The sequence below is a fragment of the Lontra canadensis genome, unplaced genomic scaffold (assembly GCF_010015895.1).
Source record: "Lontra canadensis isolate GAN:19392208 unplaced genomic scaffold, GSC_riverotter_1.0 scaffold2, whole genome shotgun sequence".
NCBI lineage: Eukaryota > Metazoa > Chordata > Mammalia > Carnivora > Mustelidae > Lontra > Lontra canadensis.
In genome coordinates, this window is record NW_022630996.1 from 11,751,224 (window position 1) to 11,764,897 (window position 13,674).

At 41.5% G+C, this 13,674-nt stretch overlaps 1 protein-coding gene across 2 annotated transcripts in view; it reads right to left on the minus strand.

Annotated features, from left to right (window-relative positions):
• Positions 1–13,674, minus strand: part of EXOC4 (exocyst complex component 4) — a 726,477-nt gene that overhangs the window by 46,047 nt on the left and 666,756 nt on the right. Inside the window, exons 17-18 of one of the 2 annotated variants that reach the window (XM_032869003.1) lie at positions 11,723–11,882; positions 2,005–2,095 (exon numbers count right to left, since the gene is read on the minus strand). In XM_032869003.1, the coding sequence (XP_032724894.1) occupies positions 2,092–2,095; positions 11,723–11,882 (164 nt within the window). In that variant the 3' untranslated portion in view covers positions 2,005–2,091. Of the gene's footprint in view, positions 1–2,004; positions 2,096–11,722; positions 11,883–13,674 lie in introns of those variants that run through there. The other variant, XM_032868997.1, reaches the window with a different exon arrangement.

Genomic DNA, 13,674 nt, shown 5'->3' on the forward strand with positions numbered 1-13,674 from the left:
ATCAGAGCCTCATACATAAGATATGACCAATCAAACATCAATATGGACAGGTATTACTTTTGAGAGCTTTATAAATACTCATTTTTGGGGTACTCTATGGGGGATGAAGAGCCACCCCTTAGACAATTAGTGATCAGTTAATTGCTATAAGGTATGGAACCTACTATGAGTGCCATAAACACAGAAAAAGTAGATGAGTAGAAAGAGGGATGATCAGAAACAGTGTAGGAAGGTCAAATGAAGGTTTAATTAGGGAGATGTAAGATTATTTGTGTCTGCTTATACAAATTTTAAAGAAAATTTTCTGAGAGATTAAGCCACATAAATTTTGTTTTATTATTAAATTTTATTATTGGGTATATTTCCTCCTACCAGGCAGGAAAAGCTATTAAACGCATCATATTTTCAAATTTACTCTGGCCCCCAAAAAAGTCAGAGCTAGTGTTGTATCACCATTAAATTCAAGAGATATAACAGAATTTTTAGGGGGTACAATCATTAAAAGACTTTGGGTAGCAGACAAATCTCTCCTATAAAATTTATCACAAATCCACATGATGAATAATCTTGAGTTGAAAATCTGGAGTTTTACAAGTCAGGGTCCGAAAAGGGATAGATTATTCCAGGATTGGAGAAGCAGCTAAAACCAACGGCAGAATAAAGGTGGGGAAAAAATCAGCAGAGAAAAATATATGAAAAATATATACATATGTAATTTTTCAGAAACAGTATTGGTTTTCCGGCAATCAGATGACATTTTATTTAATGGGGGGGGGCATTTCATGTTTTCAGCTGAATTACCTCCAAAGCTTACTTCAGAGGCAGTACCCACTCCTGATTCCCGGGAGTGATGGGGATTTACAGGACCACGGATATTCATCTGTCTGGATGTCTGTGGGTGTTTCCAGTAGATGGCAGCATGTCGTTGCTAATTCCCGTCAGGCTACACCCTGCTCAGTCCAAAGAGGAAAACCCGTACCTCTGCTGCAAAAAACCGAAGGGCTGTTCCTGGTGCAAGTGGTTTATGTGAAGGAAGTCGGCCTAAACGGCCACCTTGGAAGGAAATTCAAGATTTTCAGCCATGCCAGAGATCATTCTTGGCCTTAGATACAGCACAAGGTCAAGAATAAAGCAGGGGTCTGAGGTGATATATATTCAGTTTCTAGGCTGAATCTGAAACCTAGAGGAAGCGCCTCAACAGTTTGCCTCATAGGGGAGTCCAAGAGGTTAAAATGGGATGATGCTTTAATTTACGGGGAAGAAAGGTGCTACATCAATTCATGAGGGGAAGGACCAGTTCTTTGTAGCAGTCCTGTCCTTTTCTGCTTTTGTACCTTCCCTATCCTCTTCTCATGCCCTTTATATCCTGGCGTTCCCCAGGGCACGGTCCTCTGTCCGCAGTGCTGATTTCCCCTAATTTTTTTTTTATAATTTTATTTTTTTTTCAGCATAACAGTATACCTTGTTTTTGCACCACACCCAGTGCTTCATGCAATCCGTGCCCTCTCCAATACCCACCACCTGGTTCCCCCAACCTCCCACCCCCCGCTGCTTCAAACCCCTCAGATTGTTTTTCAGAGGCGGGGCGGGGAGTAGGAGGAGGCGCCTTTTCAACCTGTACCCGAAAGTGAGCTGATTACCTACCAAAGAACTCCGATCACCCATGAAATCAGCCTGAGACCAGAATTATACACGTCTGGATCTCTACAGGGGCAGAAGACGCCAGTGGGCAGGTAAAGCGGAGTGGGAACGTCGGACTGATATCGGGAGATAAACAAAAGGGGGAGGGAGCCACCAGAGGCGACCGATCGGAAAGTAATACCCCTAATACAGGAGTGCCCTGCGTCTGGGGACCAGCATGAACTTGGAGACTGGTTGAAAGCGCTCCTAAAGGTTCTGAACCACAGGCCTAGGCTGATGATTCCCCACGTCTGGTCTGTTTGCTCAGGACAGCTCCTCCCACCCCCAGTTTCTAGCTCACATGTCCAGTTGTGTGTTAAACATCTCCACTTGGAAACCTCACAGGCAGCCTGCACTCACTACATCCACTGATGACCTCCATCAGACCTCCCTCTCCCCATTCCTGGAGGTTTACCTTAAAAAAAAAAAAACCTAATTGGCTTTATTCAGCGATATCTGAATCAGGCAGCATCCTACCTAGCAAATGGAAGGGTGGTCCTAGGACCCACCCATGTCAGAAAGTACCCTGATTCCTTTTTCTTTATTCTCATGGTTCTATCACTCTCTAAATCCTGCCAATTTTAGCTCCTATGTAACTCTCAACTCCATGTCCTCCATCTCCCCCAGTTTGGACCTGGTTCAGGCCTACACCCTCTTGACAATCACCTTCCACTTGGCCTGCAAGGCCTGTGGCTTACCATCCTCCTATCCATTTCTCACCTTGCTGCTCAAGTAATCTACTTAGAATATAGATCCGACCATCTCGCTCTGATGCTGACTCCATTTACCCTACAGAACACCTTATCATCCACCCCTCCCCGCAGAATCTTCTACCACTCTCTTCCTCAAGCATATGCCCCAGTCACCCTGAACTTCCCTCTCTCTTCCAAATGGCTCCCTCCTCATCCTGGATAACTCTGCTTCAGATTAACATGAAACATCACCTCCTCCAAAAATTCTGCCTTGATCTCCTACCTTCCTAATGGGGAAGGGAAACTCAAAAAGTTAGGTATTGCCAACAGAAAATCCCCCCAGAGATGTAAGTATAAAACCCGGGCTACTTATTTCCTGTGACAGGAAGCTTTCAAGCTTTAAAGTTCAACCTCTTTTTAACAGCCTTATTGAGATATAATTCACACACCATACAATTCACTCATTTAAAGTGTACATTTTCTATGTCCTTTTGTATATTCACAGGATTGTACATCCATCAGCACAATCTACTTTAGAACATTTACATTATCCCCAAAGGAAACCCATGTTCCCATTTTCTCCCGACCCTCCAGCTTTAAGTAGCCGCTACGCTTATTTTCTGTCTCTATAACTTTGCCTACTTTGGACATTTCATATGAATGGAGTCATATACTATATGGTCTTTCATGACCAGCTTCTTTCATTTAATGTAATGTTTTCAAGGTTCATGCACATTTGTCATTATGGATCAGTACTCTTCTTTTTATAGCTGAAAAATACCCGTTGTGTGGGTTTATCACACTTTATTTCTCTGTCAGCTGATGGATATATCTGGGTTGTTGCCACTTTTTGGCCGTTACGAATATTTGTATACAGATTTTTATGTAGGTGTAGGTTTTCATTTCTCTCAGGTAATACCTAGAAGAGGAATTGCCAGGTCATAGGGCAAGTGTGCAGTAAGTCTAACTTTTTGAAGACCTGATGCACTGCCTTCCAAAGCAGCTCTGCCATTTTATATTCCGACCAGCAACGTGTGAAGGATCTGGTTTCTCCACATCCTAACACTTGCTGGAGTTGGACTGTCTTTTTGATTACAGCAATCCTAGTGGGTATAATGTGATTATCTCATTATGGTTTTGATTTGCATTTCCCTAATAACATCTTTTCATGTGTGTATTAGCCATCTATACAACTTCTTTGGAGAAATGGCTATACAAATCATTTGCCTATTTTTTGATAGTTTTTTCCCAATAGTTTTAGACTTACAGAAAGATTGAGAAGACAGCACAAAGATTTCCCATATAACTTGCACCCAGTCTCCCTGTTATCAACATCTTAGTGTGATATCTTTATCACAACTACTGAATATTGATACATTATTTATTTTTTAAAAAAGATTTTATTTATTTGACAGGGATCACAAATAGGCAGGGAGGCATACAGAGAGAGAGAGGGGGAAGCAGGCTCCCGCTGAGCAGACAGCACTATGCTGGGCTCCATCCCAGGACCCTGAGATCATGACCTGAGCCGAAGGCAGAGGCTTAACCCACTGAGCCACCCAGGTACCCCGAATATTGCTACATTATTTACTAAAGTCCATAGTTTATTCATATTTTTTTTTTTAAAGATTTTATTTATTTGTTTGACAGACAGAGATCACAAGTAGACAGAGAGGAAGGCAGAGAGAGAGAGGGAAGCAGGCTCCCTGCTGAGCAGAGCGCCCGATGTGGGGCTTGATCCCATGACCCTGAGATCATGACCTGAGCCGAAGGCAGCGGCTTAACCCACTGAGCCACCCAGGCGCCCCTTTCTTAGTTTTTACATAATGTCCTTTTTCTTTTCTAGGATCCCTTCCAGAACACTGATTACATGCAGCTGTCATGCCTTCTTAATTATTTATTAATAAAGATTTTATTTATTTACTTGAGAGAGACAGAGAGATCATGCGTGCACAAGAGAGCGAGGAAGGAGGAGATTCTCTGCTGTGTGGGGAGCCTGAAGTGGGGCTCGATCCCAGGACCCTGAGATCATGATGTGAGTTGAAGTCAGACGCTTAACTGACTGAGCCACCCAGGTGCCCTGCATGCCTTCTTAGTCTTGTTTTGGCTATAAAAGTTTCTCAGACTTGCCTTGTTTTTGATGACCTTGATTTTCGAGGAGGACTGGTCTTTCTTTCATAGGATCCTCCTTTACTGAAAATTCTCTGATGTTTTCCTCATTTATATGGGGGTTACGGGTTTTGGGGAAAATCACAGAGGTAAAGTATCATTTTCATCCCCTCAAATCAAGGGTATATCCATCAACATGCTTTGTGTAATTTGGCGTTGACCCCTGATCACCTGGCTGAAGTACTGTTTCTCAGATTTCTCCACGATAAAGTTACCTTCCTCTGACTGCTTATGTACTCTTTGGAAGGAAGTCCCTAAGAACGATCTACACTTAAGAAGTGGAGAGTTAGTTTCCTTATTTAGGGTAGTAGCTATGTAATTCATTTGGAATTCTTCTGTATAGGAGATCTGTCTCTTTTTCCTCACTTATTAATTTATTCAATCATTTTAATTGTATCACTATGGACTCATAAATATTTATTCTGTACTTTGTGTCATAATCCAATACTTTATTTTGTTGCTCAAATTGTCCCAGCTTTGGCCATTGGGCTCTCTTTCAGTTGGCCCCTGTGCCTCTGTGACACATTCCTGTCGAAGTGGTGTGCGTGTGTGTGTGTGTGTGTGTCTGTGTGTGTATGTTTAGTACTTCCTTAACTTCTGGATGTCCCATGCTCATCTTATATATTTTCTGTCCTAGTCCTAGAATCAGCCATTTCTCCCAGAAGCCTTGGTTCTTTCCTTGGTGAAGAGTATTAGAAACCAAGATCTGGACACTAGGTGTGCTCATTACTATTGGGACGCCTTTACCTATTCTTTAATTGGGTTATTTGTCTTTGTATTATGGAGTTGTAAGAGTTTTCTATGAATTCTGGATACAAGTCCCTTATCAGATATGTGATACGAAAATATTTTCTCCCATTCTTTCAGTTGTCTCTTTACTTTCTTGATTCAATCTCTTATTGAGTTTAACAAACATGGTGTGTTCTACTTCTCCATATAAACCTATGTCCTGAGGAGGCATTTCAAGCAACATTTCTTTCTCCTTTGGTTTACAGATTCCAAATAGTTCCTTCTTTACCAGTGGGATTTTTCTATTGGCTACTATGAAGATGTCCTATGTATGTGTATTACACATAGAAGATACAGGGCCTTACTGGTTAAGGAAACATACACAGAACAGCTCCAAAGCTAAACCAGAGTTGCTGGAAGGGGGTTGAGGGCAGGAGAAGGGAGGGGTGGAGCTTGGAGGAGCACCTTCCTTAAAAATAAGACCATTCGGTGTCCTTCTAAGAGAGATCACAACTCCTCTTCATCATGGGAAACACATGATGAATAAATATGCTGGGAAGAGCAGGGCTTTCTTAGTAACCATCCAGTGAGAAAAGAGAGGGTGCCTATTTGGTCTTCTATATATCACACCAGAAACCTCTAATTGCATTCTTGTTTGTCATGAATGCATCAGACCCCACCACAGAACTGAGCAGTGAGAAGTCTGTTCCCAAAGCTTGTTTCTGCACTAGGTAAGTTGTGTAGAGATGATTAAGAAGTGCAAACCAAAGCATTTCAGCCCTCTTGTCAGGTCCACCAGTACCCTAATTCTCTGTCCTGAGCTAACTTAAACTACTAGCACCATTTGACACAGATGAAGACACTCTCCTCTTAAAACACTTGCTTCTGGGAAACAGACCTCTCTCCTATTTTCTTTCCTGCTCCTTCTCAGGTTCCTTTGCTGGTTTGTCCTCAGCACTCCAACATCTCAACAGTGGAGTACCCACCCAAGGCCCAATTCTTGGATGGCTTCCCTTTTTCTATGCTTGTGTTGTCAATAAGATCTCATTTCTCATTCCATCTCATGGCTTTAAATCCCATCTACCTGCTGATGATCCCCAAACTCCTATTTCTAGCCCAGACCTCTTTCCTGAATACAGATTTGTATGTTCAGCTCTCTCTTCATGATTTTTTTTTTAATTTAAAAAAAATATTTTATTTATTTATTTGACAGAGAGAGAGAGAGAGAGAGAGAGATCACAAGTAGGCAGAGAGGCAGGCAGAGAGAGAGGGGGAAGCAGGCTCTCTGCTGAGCAGAGAGCCCGATGCGGGGCTCGATCCCAGGACCCTGAGATCATGACCTGAGCGGAAGGCAGAGGCTTAATCCACTGAGCCACCCAGGCGCCCCCTCTTCATGATTTCTATTCAGATGTCTAACGTGCATCTCAACCTTAGTATTTCCAAACCCAAACTCTTGATACCTCCTTCCTATCTGTCCTGTTTCCACCTCCCCAAACTCAACCTGTCTTTCCCAGTGTCTGGCGTATTTTCATTTCAGCAAATCAAAACTCCATCGTTTGAAATGCTCAGAACAAAACCCTTGGAGTCACTGGTTTACTTCCAATCTCTCAGAAAATCCTGTCAGATCTGCTTGTAAAATATATCCTAATCTGACCACTTCTGATCTTCTGCAGTGCTGCCATCTTGGCTTGAATCACTACTATCTTTCACCTAGTTTCGTGACAGCTCCTTCTGTTTTTGCTCTTGCCTGCAGCCTCCCCTCCCCAAATGTCTACTTACAACATAGTAACCAGGAGTGATTCTTTTACAGTGTAAGTCCCCTTATGGCAGTCTCTGTTCCAAACCATTGGATAGCTTCCTACCTCACTCAGAGTAAAAACCAGTGTTAACGCGACAACCTTCAGGATCTCAGCTTCTTAGATGAAACCTGTGACACGGTCTCTGACTCTTCCCTCTGCTCATTCACGTCATAGATACTGGCCTTTCTGCTGTTCTTTAAATGCCAAGCGTACTTCTTCCTCGGGCTCTTTCCTCTTGTGTGTCTTTTCCTGGTATGCTCTTCTCCCTAGATATCTACATGGCTTGTTCCCTGTCTTCCTTTAGCTTTTTCCTCAATTGTTACCACATCATTAAGGGCTTCCGTTACCACTCTACAATTGTGGGTGACCTTTGTTACCCCGGCATACTCTCTTCCCCTTCCCATGCCTAATTTTTCACATAGCATATATATCATCTGAGATACTTTATATTTTACTTATTTATTAGTCTGCCTTAACTGCCTGAATTACAATAGTGTAGGTTCCATAAGGGCAGGACCTAAAGAGAAGACACACTCAATAAACAGCAGTTGAATGAGTGAATGAAAGAATGAGTGAAAGGGTGAGGAAGCTTTCTTATGTGTTGGAACTTCTCCCCTTACCACTTCCTGAATCTAAGCTTTCATTTCCTTATCTTTGTCAGATTTAAGTACAAGAGATGCCAGTCTAAAGAAAATCAAAATGAGAAAAGAATCGAGGAGAGAGGAAGCCTTGAAGGAAACCAGAGGTGGCAGGAGAGATGAAGGAGAAAGAGAACTGTAAAGGGACCAATGTCAGAAGGAAAATGTGGGAAGAGCAGGAAGAACCAGAAAGAAAACTCCAGACTCATCTGCTTGAATAATGACTTCACTTAAAGTACAAAGATTGTTGGAGCCACTTTGGGGACTTGAGTGCCCAGCCAGACTTCTCCCGCGGTGCAGCGCCTGGGCTCCCAGGCTGTTTCAGAGATTCAGTCTGGAGAAGTGCAAGGCAGCTCAGGGGAAGATGATTTCTCATGAAAGGAACTAAAAAAAGCCCACTCAAGAAGCCCTTTCATTTTCTAGTTAACCTCCAGTCATTTTCCAGGACAGAGTATCATCTTGACTCTAAAAATGTACAATGGGGTTAAAAGGGTCAACACCATAGCAAAGATCATTGTCTGGGGGACCGGGTTTCTCTAATTCTGGTGATTATACAGGTTATGCTGATCCTTGGTCACCTGAGATTTATCCTCCTACTAGAAATGAGAGTAAAGGTGTGTAGAAAAAGAGATCGACAGCAATGCCGCAAGTAGAAGAATCAACATAAATGGAATCACTCCACATTCTTCTTTATTACAGAAAGGGTGCTGTATTTTCCACTGGCCAGGGAGGCTGTGGAGGTGAAAAACTACAAGAGCATTGTAACTTCTTGTTAAGTAAGTTTTCTGACACATGGCAACTAGTGATTAATTACTGTGTTAGAAGATAACATTCCTGTAGAGACTTGTTGGAAATACAGATGCTGCCCATGCTTGATTAGACACTGCTTAAGGAACGCCGAGGCACACTGCTGCAGTCTATTATTTCTGGCTATTTTGGTATTGCTGTTATATTCATTTTACATAGCTTCAAATTCAGTGGAATTGATGGAGCCCATTTCCATGAAACCCATCCTACCAAAACCAGAAACAGAAAAAAATAAGGCCATAAAGCGTGTCTATGTGTGTTCGATGTATGAGAGCAAGAGCAAATGAAGGAGAAAAAGACAATGAATCATAGGGATACATGGTTCCTTTTGTAAAATGCTTTATGCTCTAGGGAGATGCTGTTCCTCCTAAACCTGTAAGAACACCAACCCATGTCAGCTGGTGAAAACTCTTAGGGCATTAAAGACAGACTAAGCTTTGTCATTATCCAAGTTCTTTGTCAGCACCAAAAGAAGCCTTGAGTGGATACCTATCCATTCATTCAATACCCATGATGAGCACTTACTCTGGGCTCAGCACTGAGAAAACAGAAAAGAGTCTCGATGTCTTGGGACATTAAAGTCTAATAGGGAGAGGTCTTCTGAGGGATGCCTGGGTGGCTCAGTCAGTTACACGGCCGACTCTTGGTTTTGGCTCAGGTCATGATCTCAGGGTCATGAGACTGGGCCCCAGGTTAGGGTCCCCGAAAAGCAGGAGTCTGCTTGGGATTCTTTCTCCCTCTCCCTCTGTCCTTCCCTGCCACACGATCTCTCTCTCTCTCTCATCAAATAAATGAATAAATCTTAAAAAAAAAAAAAAAGGAGAGGCCTTCTGAACCAAGATTGGAAGGACAGAATCATCCAATGCTACATATTTATGCTGCCTATTTCCTTTTATAATCCATCCAGAGTAAACAGCAATAGTAGCAGTACCTCTCCCAAGTGGTCACATTTCAGGTCACACCCACTGCCTTGGACATCAGTCCCAAATCCAACCATAAAAGGCACAGCTCAGTTGCCATTTATTTACTTCCTGAAGAAGCAGTGCTGGCACGCAGCCCACTGATGCCGACCTCAATACCACCCAGTCAGCATTTCATTATTCAGGTGCTAGTTTTTTTAGGATGTGTTCGGGCCCCATACTGTCTGCCAAAACCTGTTAATTTACTTATTTCAGCTAAATAAATCATTTAAAAAAGGATGATTGAATTTAAGAATTATATTCCTCAGAGATTTAGTAATGCTTTTCTGTATCCCTCAGGCCTCCATGTTCTTAACTTCCCCTTGTTAATGTTATTATGAACAGACTAATTCAATAATGAGATCATTCCCCATAAGAGCGACCAAATAAATGCAGCATTCAGTCACACCTGGTTTCCCTAATCTGAGCAAAGAAGGCTTTCTACCAAATTTAGCCTAAAATAGGGAATTTAATGAACACGCAACACACACACGCATGCACAAAGGAAGAATAAGACAGGAAAGGAGGACAGAGAAGCAGAGGAACAGGGTAACAATGGAACAAATGGAGGGATAGATTGGAGAAGAAAAGTTAAAAATGAAGATACATGGTTACAGGCTTTCAAAACAAGGATCCTAGCATATATGTCTTGATAACTGTCAATGTAATGTAATATTTCATTATTTCCTGAAAGGTCTTAAAAATGGTTTCAAATTTTCTGGAATTTCTTGAGGAATCCAAAAATCAAATGAAATGACACAGAAGTACAAACGTTAGGCAGTAGAATTCCAGACGATTAAAAACAAATGACTTCCTGGCCATAAAGGAGTTTATGAAAAAATTCACCAAGGTACAAAGAGCAGCAAAACACCAAGATACCATAATCACTGTCTATCTTCTTCAAAACTGTTTTAGCTTTCACTGAGTACCAAAGGTCTGATGATTTAAGTAAGGTATACAGTGTTGAGACCACACAAAGAGAGAATAAAACAACCCTTCAAATTTGCAAAAGTACATTATAAAGAAACATTAAAAATTGAGATCCGCAAACTAGGAAAGAGAAAGCGTGCACTTTAAAAGAAGAGCCTTCAAGGACATGAAAGGTGAGCACGGTTGATGATATGTAACCACTGTCCACACAACAAAAACAAGAAGAGAAGAAGGGATTTCAACTGGGAAAGAGAGAAGAGATGAGGAAAAGGTTCATGAAAACATATATTCAACACGTGATTTATGAAAGAAAAAAAGAAGGAAATAATCCTCATGGATTTGTACATTTGCAAATGTTTACAAATTTGCAAATGATTAAATAATACCTAACTTATACCATGAAATATTTGTTCAGGTATTAAAAGTGGTACAGTGGACCCTTGAACAATGTGGGAAGGAAGGGGTGCCAACCTCCCACACAGTCACAGATCCGTGTCTAACTTCTGACTCCCCCAAAACTTCAGTAGGAATAGCCTACTGATGGCCAGATGTCATACCGATAACATCAACAGTTGATGAACGCGTTTTGTAGGTTATATGTGTTAAATACTGTTTTCTCACAAGAAAGTAAGCTAGAGAAAAGAAAATGTTATGAAGAAAATAAGGAAGAGAAATTACATTAATTGTAGTGTATGAAAAAAGTCTGCATATGAGTGGCCTTGCACTGTTCAAACCCATGTTGTCCAAGGATCAACTGTCCTTTCAAGGGCTATCAGCGGCTTTGGGAAAAAATAATGTTTCCAATGAAGGTTACTGATATGGGAAAATGCAATTAAACAAATATAAAATTGCATTAACATAGTTCCAATTTTGTACAAAGAGAAATCCTATGCATGCATAGTATGAAAATTCACTTGTATCCCTGGCAGAGGCACAAGGCCAGGAGAAATTACACCAAATGTCATAGTCTCCAGATGAGAGGCTTAGGAGTCATGTTTATTGATTTTTTTTTTTTTTTGTATTTTATGTGACATATTTTATGCAATAAGCAAATATTACTTTTAGAATAAGAAAGTTACTGAAGTTTTGTAGTACGAAGAACTTAGGTTGGAGAACAGGAAAACTCCCTGCCAAAGGCAGGTTACACATCCAATAGAATCATAGAGAATTACCTTCTCTAAGACTGATGAACCTCCAATTGTTTCATTTTTTCTTAAATTAACTTTTCAAGTACCAACAATCCATTTTTCTAAGGGATTTTGATAGGCAACGGGATCTTGACTTTGGTACAAGGGACCGAGCCCGGTCCTTCCTCCTACCTTGCAAAGTCCAGGTCTGCCTCCCGCGACATGGTGATGTTGGTCAAATTCTGCTGCAGGACAAAGATGTTCCTACACATCTTCTTGATGCCGGACTCACTGATGCGCCTGAAGTACTGGGCACCATTAATGAGGATGCAGGAGATCAGGTGACCCAGGCCTGAGGGACCAGCACAGATCAGCGGTGGGGGGTGGAGAAGAGAAGACAGATTAGTGCCACCTTGTGTGAACTTACACATGAATGTGCAAGGATGTCTGTCTTTAAATCCTCCACAGATTTAAACGATCAAAGAAGGCATATCTCTGAGGGTTGCTGCACCCACGGACCCTACAGTAGTTCTGGAGTACTTATACATCGTCCTAATAGCTACAAATGGAGAGGCTTTATGCAACATACCCATCGCACACCCCAAGCCACCATGTCAAGGGCTTAGAAAATAAGCCAGTTGGTTATAAACTACTGAAGAACACTGGAACTCTTATTTTTCTGTAAAGAGGTACTGGAAGCAGAGAAGAACACATGCAAATACAATGATCTGTTTGGTTTCCTTTTCTTCTCACAAAAAAAGACAGGGGTGTATTTTTGGCTCAAACGTTGATTTGGAACCCAATATGTCAGTAAGAAATGGATGCATGCCGGTCACCATTCTTCAAAGCTTCCCCTGGAACTCTTAAGCTAGTCTGGCTAGTCACAAGCAGTCTACTGTCTTCATGATTTCCCTCTTCTGAAGTCATAGAGCCTCCATGGTGACGGTTCAAGGCGGGACTTCAGGATCCATGACTTCCTCTGTCTGCAGAATGAGTTTCCCTTGACGAGGATGAACGCAGAAAAGGGAGAGGAGGAGCATTCTCTCCTGCCTCAGCTACACTCATGCAGCTGCTTCCAGACCACAAACTCACCTGTACATGCAACTACTTGAAAGGGAAGTAAAAGGATTTTTACTCAAAGAAAAGGACACACATGTGGATTTTACATTTAAAGCCACTGATTGATGTGAAAAATCTCTGTAGGTTAAGTTTTGGGTATGATTTTACTGAGCCCATAACTCCGGGTTTAATTTTGTTCTGCCATGGTAAAATGGAATTTGCCTAAGCGGAGGCAACGAGGCGGTGCAGTGTTTGTAGAGAATAGTAAATAATAATAAATATATTAAATAAGTAAATTTAGGGGCGGCTGGGTGGCTCAGTCAGTTAAGTGTCCTACTCTTGATCTCAGCTTGGGTCTTGATCTCAGGGTTGAGTTCAAGCCCTGCATTGCATGGAGCCCACTCCCTGCCCAGCATGGAGCCCACTTAAAAATAAAGTAAATTCATATGATAAATACACATAATAAATTATAATAATAATTTTAAAAAACCCAATAGAAGTTGTCTGTTTTATATTATTACTATACACTGGCAATTACTATACACACATAATATCTGTGATAAGATGCTCCTCTTTGCCACACCAAAGAAGACTGATACCCTCTCACCCCCACACCCCACCCCTTGGGAAATTCTGTATTATGCCTTTTCAATTGAGGAGGAAATATCACAGAGAAATATCTAGAGCTTTTTTAAACAGAAGGTCTCCAATTTATGATTTCTTCATCTCTATTCTATGTTAGAGCATTACACCCATATTTCAAGAAGATGTTGCTATTCATCAGGATTGGATGTTAAGAAATGTCTGGGCAAAATGAGAGGGAAAGTCTGGGAACTGTGAATGTTGATACACGGAGCTTGGAAGAGTCACGGTCAAAAGCAAGGAGGAAACAGTGTAGTGAGCAAGGAGTGACTTCTCAGATGGGCACCATAGCTCTAAGCTCCAGAGGACTGTTGTGGCCCTCAAATCCTCAGTGCTATGGAGAGAACACTTAACCTCTTAATCACTAACACTTTCTGGCTGAAGTATTCTAGGAATAGTTCCTTTCAGAACATATCTCCATCTTTATGACATAATTTAATGGG